The 9,722-nt window shown below is 36.7% G+C and overlaps 1 protein-coding gene across 1 annotated transcript; it reads right to left on the reverse strand.

Annotated features, from left to right (window-relative positions):
• Positions 1-804: 804 nt before the first annotated feature.
• On the reverse strand, positions 805-8,918 carry Cbr-rrc-1 (the record flags this gene model as incomplete). Its single annotated transcript, XM_045238971.1, has 15 exons — positions 805-893; positions 1,029-1,154; positions 1,218-1,395; positions 2,064-2,313; positions 2,364-2,571; positions 2,663-2,784; positions 3,808-3,893; positions 3,927-4,143; positions 4,562-4,854; positions 5,618-5,746; positions 5,827-5,949; positions 6,673-6,756; positions 6,829-6,958; positions 7,165-7,314; positions 8,845-8,918. 15 exons carry the CDS (start codon positions 8,916-8,918, stop codon positions 805-807), a joined length of 2,259 nt encoding a protein of 752 aa, XP_045091969.1.
• Positions 8,919-9,722: the final 804 nt, after the last annotated feature.

Genomic DNA, 9,722 nt, shown 5'->3' on the forward strand with positions numbered 1-9,722 from the left:
TTTGCTTAAACGGATTTGTAGCACGAAAATGTTGTTATCCAACTATGTGAGAAAAGCGAAGCATAACATTTCAGTCAGCTTAACCTTCTCGCGAGCACAAAGATGATATATATCTATCAAGATGAATTTGCCGCCAAAGTTTTCATCCTCACAAGTCTTCAAGAAAAAAAATCGAAAACACTTGCTCTGGCTCCCTCATCTTGAGCAAAGAGAGAGAAAAAAAAACGAAAAAACGCGTCACTGGCACACTTTTTCTCAGCTCAATGAATGTTTTCTGCACAGAGGAACCACATGATTAAACTTTACAGCTCCTCTACTGGAATATTACACCTGTTTCAGCGTGTAAATCAAGTTAAATAACAACGGTAATGCGTTTAGAGCGGAATGTTTGACCCTCAGATGATTTGAAGAATTTTGAAAGTTTCCTGTCTTTTCGAAACTCGAATTTTAGTTTATTAATAATTTATAGATAGACAGAAAAAGAAAGAAAAGGAGGACCAAGAAGCAAAATAGAATGAGTTTTGTAAGGAATTGTGGAGAAAAACGAAGAGAAATAAGAAAACGAGGACAAATATATGGGAGATGAAAGAAGAAGAAGACAGCCGATGGGAGAGGGCAACACGGGTTTCTAAGAAAACGAAAGAAAGGGATGACGACGACAGAGACGAGGGAAGGAAGTCGTCGAAAATTATGGGGAGACAATCGTAAAGAGTGAATGGATGGATGGACTGGACAGAGAAGGGGTCAAAAACGGCATAAAATGAGACCTAATTTGAATTTAGATCCTGGCAACAATTGATTTAGTTAGGCAGAAAAGAGTTGACTGGCTCGAGACGATTCGAAAAAGAGCAATTGTGCGGCTGGCGATAGATTGCTAATGGGCTCGCGTTGACCTGTAAAATTGGCTCTGTTTGATTAATGGACGAGGTGGGGGTGGAGAGAGCAAAGAGTTGGTAAGAGAGTTATTGAAATACTCAATAGTTCACAATTTGAATAAATGTCAGTTGAGAATTCAAATCTAAACTCACTTCTAGTGATAGTACCGCTTGGGGACACATTATCATAACGGGACATCTCAAGGTGAAGACTCTCTCGGGAATCACTAGACCACTCTTCGACAGGGCTTGATCTTTCATGGATTGGGGCAACGTGTTCTGGAAATACAAATTAAAAAAAAACAATTTTCAGATCACAAGCTCTCTGGACCACCCATTAACCTTGCGTCGCCGCCTTAAACATCACTTTCCGCTCTCGAATCTCTTTGAGACCGTTCTCCTCAAAACTCGCGTCGTCAGAATCGTTCACGCTGACTGTGCGGGTCATGATGTTGTTCGAGTCCATTGTGCTACGTGGTTCCGGTGTGATTGAAGATTCGGCAGTGGCCAATGGAAGTTCCTGAATAATTTGAGTTAGAGCGAGATGGGGTGTGAAGAGGTAATGACCGGTTCAGGTCAAGTAGTCGGTAAACAACCTAGACGATTCTCTGAGAAAAATTCTAAAGTAAGGATGCTGGAGTGCATTTTAAGCTAGTTATTGCCATTTTCAACTTCTTGGAATCACTATTTATCTTTTAATTTAAAGAAAATCAGAAACAACGGGATTGGAGCTAACTTTAAAACTAAATCATCTAAGAATTCAGATGAATATAGTAACCCTAATACTTCGAACACTACAGCAATCATGATATTCAGATTGCTACAGTACCCCTAATACTCGTTATACGTGATCCTAACACTCCTAATATATAAACCGAATATTTCGAATACTACAGTAATTGTAATACATTGAATACTACAGTAATCCTAATATTCAAAAAACTACAGTAATCCAGATGTTTACCATACTGCAATCTTCTTATTTACAACATTACAGTAATCATAGTATTTCTAATGTTACAGTAAAACTATTATTCAGAATACTACAGTAACCCTGATATTTCTATTACTACAATGATCCTAGTTCAAGAATACAACAGTAATCCTAATTGAAATAATACATTAATCCTAATATTTGTAATACTAGAGTAATCCTGATTTTTCAAATCCCGGAAAATAATTACGCACAATTTGGATATCCCTCTCCCTCTCATTGACTCTCTGCACATTATTCGCTCCACCTCCATTGGAAAATCTGGCTCTACGAGTTCTAGGCGATGGTGGCGGCCGTGACGTCGGTCGCATGCTCCTGGCACGAGCTCTAAAAATCCGCATTCCCTCGCGAATCTGATCCATGCCAGTATGCATCAACTGCATGAACGAATCTGCCCGAGACGATTGGAATGTGGCATCTGTCGAATGGGATCTTGTGCTCCTGCTGAAAAATGCATAATTTAAAAATTTTCCGATCAGCCATCATTTCTCTACCTCCTCCACTTGACCTCCGAAGGTGGCGATCCGCACAGCTCACCAGTAGAAGTTTGTTGCTTTCTGTTGAATTTCCAGAAACCTTCCACAGATTTCCCTCTGAAGAATCGTGGCCATCTCGAATCGGACTCTGATCTCATGTCAGACATTGTCGCTGATTTGGAGATTGTGGTGAAGCTATTTTCGATAGAAGTGCACTTGCTTTGTTCTACAACAATAGGATTTTTGTGTGAATAGATGAATAATGCATGTTGATTAGGTCAATACATATGAAAATGTATATAGTATGAATAGCTTACCCTCATCAATATCACAAATGAATAGAGAATCCGAGTTCTCAATACAGAAATCACAAATCGCAGTGTGCACATTGAGACCACTAAGAAGATGAGCATCAGCCCCATTGAGGGTTGGTGGCGGTCTGAAAAGACATGCTACAGTAACCCTAATAATTCAAATGCCAGAGTCATCCTAATATTCATAATGTTACAGCAATACTAAAATTTCGAATAGTAAGTAATACTGATATCTAAAATATTACAGTAATCCTAATATTTCGGTTACTACAGTAATCAAAATATTTTGAATACCACAGTAATTCTGTTATTTCAGATACTACAGTACTCCTGAAATCTAAAACATTACAGTGATGCTGATATCTAAAATACTATAGTGATCCTAACATTTCGAATATTACAGTAATCCTGAAATTTCGAATATTGCAGTAATCCTAAAACTTAAAATACTACAGTGATCCTAATATTTCAATTACTACAGTTACCCTCATATTTAAACTACTGCAGTAATCATAATACTCAGAATATTGCAGTAATCCTGATATTTTGAATACTACATAAATCTTATTATAAGAATACTACAATAGTCCTAATATCCAGAATACTACAGTAATCCTAATATTTCAAATAGTAAGTAATCCTGATATCTAAAATACTAAAGTAATCCTAATATTTCAAATACTACCGTAATCTGAATGTTTTGAATACCACAGTAATCTTAAAATTTCGAATATTACAGTAATTCTAAAATTTAAAATACTACAGTGATCCTAATATTTCAAATACTACAGTTACCCTCATATTTAAACTACTACAGTAATCATAATACTCAGAATATTGCAGTAATCCTAATATTCTGAATACTACATAAATCTAATTATAAGAATACTACAGTAGTCCTAATATCCAGAGTACTACAGTAATCCTAATATTTCGAATACTACACTAATGCTAATATTTTGAATACTACATAAATCTTATTATAAGAATACTACAGTAGTCCTAATATCCAGAGTAATACAGTAAAATCCTAGCATTTCGATTTTACAGTAATCTTGATATTACGAATGCTACAGTAATCCTAATTTTTCGAATGTACGATAGTAGTCCTGATATTCAGAATACTGTTTGTTGTATGTTAAACTTACCTAAACAAATTAGGAGACCATACAATTGCCAAATTTTTCGAAGTCATGTCAGTCAAAGACTTCGATTTGCATAGTCTCGACAAATGCTCCATCAGGAATTTTGCAGTTTTATAGTGAGCTTCTGGCATTGCTTCCAACAGGAATCTCAAGGATTCAACCTTTTCCTCAACACTCTCCTCCTTTTCAAATGTCTCGATTAGTGCTGGATATGCTTGATAAGTGAACAATGGGTTTGGAAGTTGACGGAAGTATTGCTTTAATAGCGATGACACTGAATAGATATCTCGTTGTCCGAACTCGTGGAGATCTGGCTCGGCGCCACTGTCGAATTTTGCCCTGGAATAAAAATTTACAGTGTAACCGCCTACATACAGTTCCGTTGATTTTAACAATTTTCAGGAGTCCAGAGCTCGACTGTCAGGTTTCGGATCAGTTTGAAAATTCCAGAAACGGTAAAAAAGACCTAGATTGAAAATTTTACATTTACAGATTTTTATTCCGATTTCTGAAAAACACCCTTTTTGGCCCGTTTTTTTTGTAGTGAAAACAGCATCTTTCAAAAATCGGCAAATAATTTATAACTAGGGATTCTTTAAAAAATTATAAACGCGAAAATTTCAATTTGGCTCTGTTACACATTCTCAAAAGTTTTCAAAGTGATCGGAAACTTGACATTTGAGCCCCAGATTCCTGAAAACGAACAAAATGGTCAAAAAACCACTAAAATACGTATTTGAAGATCTTATTGACTTACCTGAGTCTCTGAATATTTGACTGAATTCCGCATTGTCTATAAATACCCGTAACGATTCCTTGATCCTCAATAGCGGCACAGCACCGTTCCACAATCACCGGAACCCTTTTTCCTGTCCTCATGAATAGCTCAGTGAGCTCCAACCCAAAAATCGGCTCCCGTCTTCGATTTCGGAACATTGTCGTCATGTATCTTCTGGCATTTCGAGGTGCTGGCTTTGGTTCCGTGTTCAAAGGGTTTGGCAAACGTTTGTCATCGATTAGCATCACGCAGTCGCGTGGGAAATAACCAATCTGAAAAAAAGATGGGCTGCTCAACACCGGAACTGCTTTGTAATTGGTTTTTTTTTTCAGAAAAAGGGGAAATTGGACAACATTTTGGCTAACTTTTTGAAAGCATCACAAAAACTAAGAAAAATGAGAGATTTGAAGACCAAAGTTTTTAGCGAATATGACAAAGATTGAAATTGTGATAAAAAGTTGTTGGGGGTATGGGTAGTATTTTTTAAATAAAAGACCAACGTTCAAAAAATAGGGTTCTCATCTAGATGTGATGTTTTCGAAGGAAGTTTGAGCGAAAAGTCGTTGTCAGATTTTTTTAAAATTTTATTTTTCTCAATACTTGAAAAATAATATTCTACAAAAACATTTTGGGGTAAATACGACCAAAAAAGTTTAGAGCAAGCCTTCTGAGATAGCACTGTTCAAAAAACTATCCAATAACGTATTTTTTCTTGAGTTTCCGCTATTTTGAACATTTTCAGGATTCTGGAACTAGGCTATCTACGTTTCCGACCATTTTGAAAATTCTAAAGGTTGTAAAACAGACTTAAATGAATAACTTCGCATTTACAGAACTATTCGAAACTTCCTAGTTTTTCAGCTACATATATAAAGATTTCTAAGACACCCTTCTTTGACTCTTTTTGTACTGAGAAGGAGAAAAAATCAGGTGTCTTTTGGAAATCGGCAAATAACTGGAAAACTGGGAACTGAAGCTTATCCATACAAATATCAAGTTTTTAGGTTCTTATTTAAAAAAAAGCAAAAATCTCACCTCAAATCCTAGATGTCCATTCTGTGGATCGACAATCTTCTGGTTGGATATCGTCAGTTTCGCTTTCCAAAATGTTTGCTCGTTTGGACTCGCTGTTGACATTTCCGTAATAGAAACGATATCACCGACCTACAAATCGCCTATTTTTGTTTACCCCGTCGTCTGTCTTGAGATGATCCCCTTCCCATTTTAGGGAGAGAACAGCATACCCTCAATCGCAGCTGTGAGTTGTCCGTCGGTTCGAAATCCTTGGTCACAACAGCTGCCGCAATTGCTGGAACGTTGATGGAAGTCTCCTCAGCTGGCTCGAAATGGCCGCCTCGACTGTCAATCTGGACGAAGAAAAAAACGGTTTTTTGGAAAATTGTTTTTAAATGGTGTTGAATGGAACAGATGCGCACAAATTGAACAGATTTGGCGCAGCTGCCAAGCGCAAATGTTACACGAGGAAGTTTCTGGGGAATCCAGGAAGAAATATGGAATATTCCAGTATTTAGAATATTTCAAAATAGTCAGTTATGTAAGGGTGGCGGAAGAAATACAAAGGAAAGTTCCAAAGGTTGGTTTTAAATCAGAAAACAAAACCCAGAAGAGCCACCAACTTTGGGACATTTTATCTCGGTTCCTGTCAAAAATATAAATAAATTGTCAACTAATAAACTGTTTATCATAATATCATAAACATTTTATCAGTTGATTTATTTTTGATATCTTGCAAGGGTGTCAAGAAAAAATGATTTAATTACCGTAATCACTCTAATAGAAGGCCATCACATACCTGCATATTGAACTCAATTTTCTCAGCTTTTTTGAAAGATAACAAAAATCTGTCAACTGATAAATTCTGTCAAACTTATTGTCACCATTTTACCTGTTGACACATTTTTGATATCTTTCATAGGAACCAGGATAATTGATTTCAAAAGGCAAGTGAATGGTGGCCTTATATTAGAGTGCTTACGGTATGTTAGAGCTCTTCTATTACAGGTTTTACGATACGAGTGTCTTGAAAACAGCCCAAATACTTCTAGCTTATAAACTATGAAAAATCTCACCTCCAAAAATTTCAGAACCGGGTAGCACGTTATAATACTGCCAGTGAGCTCGGATAATCGTTCCGTATACTTGACAAGCACTTCCTGAAAAATACATCAAATGTCATCAGACTCAAAAAAGCCGTATGATTTTAGGCCCCTCCTTCTGCTGCATACCTCGAATTTCGCCGATTCCAGATGGATAAGAGGAAACAGCTCGTCAAGACGCGAGTGCCTTCGTTCGAATACACAACGATGCAGCTGTCTGTCGAAGACCGCCCAATCCTCTCGAGAACGTTCGACAAGCCTGAATGAATCAATGATGAAAAACCTTTCAAGTTCTGTCTTGTTTCTTTTTTGCTCAGCTCTGCCCTGACTTCATTTCAAATCCCTGGAGAACTTCTGTGTAGTTTTTTAGCGCGTGGTTGTTTTTGAAAAAAAGGCATGAGAAAAGACATGAGAAAAAGCAGGGGATGAACAAATTGAAAACAGAAAGACGACCAAAAGACTCACCATGAATTTGATTCACTCTCAACACGCATTTTTATCCGCTCCGTTGCATTCTCATCGGTGTTTATTGCTATTATGACAACTTTGACAGGTCCCAGCTCGACTGTTGTGTAGTGGAAGTGCTGACAATCAACAAGACGTTGGATGCGAAGGCTGAAAATAATTTTTAGAAGTTTTCAAAATTTTTTGGAGGAATTAATATAGTTAGTTCCTTCGATAAAAGCCCACCCAAACAGTAAAAAAACGTTAGGCTCAATTATCTCGAAAACTGTAAAAGATATCAAAAATTTGTCACATTTTAAAAAATTGGTGATATTTTGATAAACAATTGATCAGAGGACACGCTTTTGATATCTTTCCCAGCAATCAAGATAAATGAGCTCAAAGTTGATGGTTAGGGTGAGATTCTATCAAAGGAAACACGGTAGTTGTCAAATTGTGATATGGAATTTTTCTAATATCCATAGCTAAAAGCCAAAAATAGCATCAGTTACTTTTTTCTAAAAGTTTTGATGATAAGGCGCATCTACAGTAATCAAGCTTTATAACCATAGCTAACAGAAGAATGAAAAGCGTTAGGCGTGTAAAAGATTTCTTAAAAGTTCAATTTTTACCAAAGCAATTTGCCTACGCATTCTGAATTTTTCAAATCAACTCTCAAGATCAAAAATAATTAATTTTTCGCACCCTTGCCGCTTGGTATCCATCCCATCCAGTGTCCCAACTCAAAGTCAGTCAGGGACTCCCGTCATCCAAAATAAAGTCATTCAATCAATTACATGAAATATTGAGGTAGAATAGATACGGGGAAAGACCTCTCGGTTGCCTCAAGTTCTTTTGGTCGGCGAATGGTGTGTAATACCACGCTCACGACATCCTACGCTATCTGCACTCCTTCACCACCGCCGGGACCATAGACAAGAGGCGATAAGTGATGAAACATTTGATTTGATAAAGATAAAGAGAGATTACGATTGATTGCAGAAGGATAGATGCAAAAAAAATGGAGGAGAGAAATGATCAGGGTCCCGCAGATTAGATTTATGGGATTTACGAGCAAGATCTGATTGCAGCAAGTGGATTGATTTTTTGAAAAAAAAAACTTGCAGAGATAAATTGCGAAGAAAGGTTTGAAAAATGGGATTCTCAAAATAAAGATCCTTATGTCAAAATAAGTTCGTTGCTAAAAAAGTCGTTCGGTTCAAATAAAGGTCCTATGGGAAAGAAAAAATCCATATAAAATGAAAAAGGCTTTTTGAAAAAAAAAAGGAGAATCAAATTTTGAATGTGGCCCTATTTTTTGGAATCTTCCATTGGAAGTAAAACATGACATTTCAGCATAAGTCTTTAATTTTGACCCAAAACTCTTTTTTAGGAAATATTTCAATCAAATTCCTTTTTTTCTCGAATGGATTTTGTATATTTCTTGAAGAATCTTCGTTTAAACCGGAGGGGCGTATTCATGCACAGATTTCTTCGTATGTCATTAAGTACAGTAATCTCATTTTTGTCCCTACAGTAGTTCAAATTTATATATCGATTGTCCCGTAATAATGACGAATGTTTGTGCTAACATTAAGCTAAATTATTCAGTGTAACCTGATACTCGGAATTCCGAAAACGGATATTATTATTTTCCAAAATTTTCTAGCAATCCAATTTTTTAATCATAAGATTGCTCACCTCCTGCCGTTCCTCCTGGCAAACGGGCTTTTTGGAGATAATGGTGCATCGGATTCCTCGACGCCGTCAATCATTTTACATCACTTTCTGATTCTACAGATGTAGCAAAATTTCTATCCCTCCTTTTTACCAGTTATATGTCTTTTCCTGAAAAAAATAACAGTCTTGAAAAAGGTGAAAATATCAGGGGCAGAAGGCTGAAGGCGCCAAAATACACGTTATAAACATACGCTCTGCTTATAGAATCGGTTCGATTATGTACATACAAACAACATGTCAATTTGTGTTGGCGCAAATCAGAAGTGACGTCCCCGTTGGCTTTTAGTTTCGGAAGAAGATTCTCAGCGGGCAAAGAAGACGAAGACAGTAGAAAAATTCACGGACCACAATGAGTAAATATGGGGGAAGTCTGTGTTCGGAACTTGTTGAAAATTGAGGAGCGGTGAAAAAAATGGGAAAAGAAAAAGGGGCCGGTTGTGTGTGTATGAGTGAGTGTGTGCCGTTTAGAACCAAGAACCAAGAATCTTTAGCAGAGGAAGGACATGTGTTGAAAAATCATGTGGTTGGTCAGAAACATCTTGTTTGAGTGTTTTAGGGGTGACGAGATAATTTGGTTATTTAAATGGTTAGTGTGTCATAAATATTGGAAGAATATGTAGTGGCTCAAAACAACAAAATGAAAACAACGAGGGCGTATTGCTGATGGTTTGGTTCCCTTTTTTTTCGAAAAATGAAATGAGGAAGAAAACCTACTTGAGGTTTTCGTCGAAACAAAGTTTCCAAAATTCAAAGGTTTAAGTTCCAAAAACAGTATTCGCTATTTGAATAATACAGTGCCGGTCATATAAATATGAACAATTCATTTTTCAGTCGATTTT

Source organism: Caenorhabditis briggsae (genome assembly GCF_000004555.2).
Source record: "Caenorhabditis briggsae complete genome, chrX, whole genome shotgun sequence".
Classification (NCBI taxonomy): Eukaryota; Metazoa; Nematoda; class Chromadorea; order Rhabditida; family Rhabditidae; genus Caenorhabditis; species Caenorhabditis briggsae.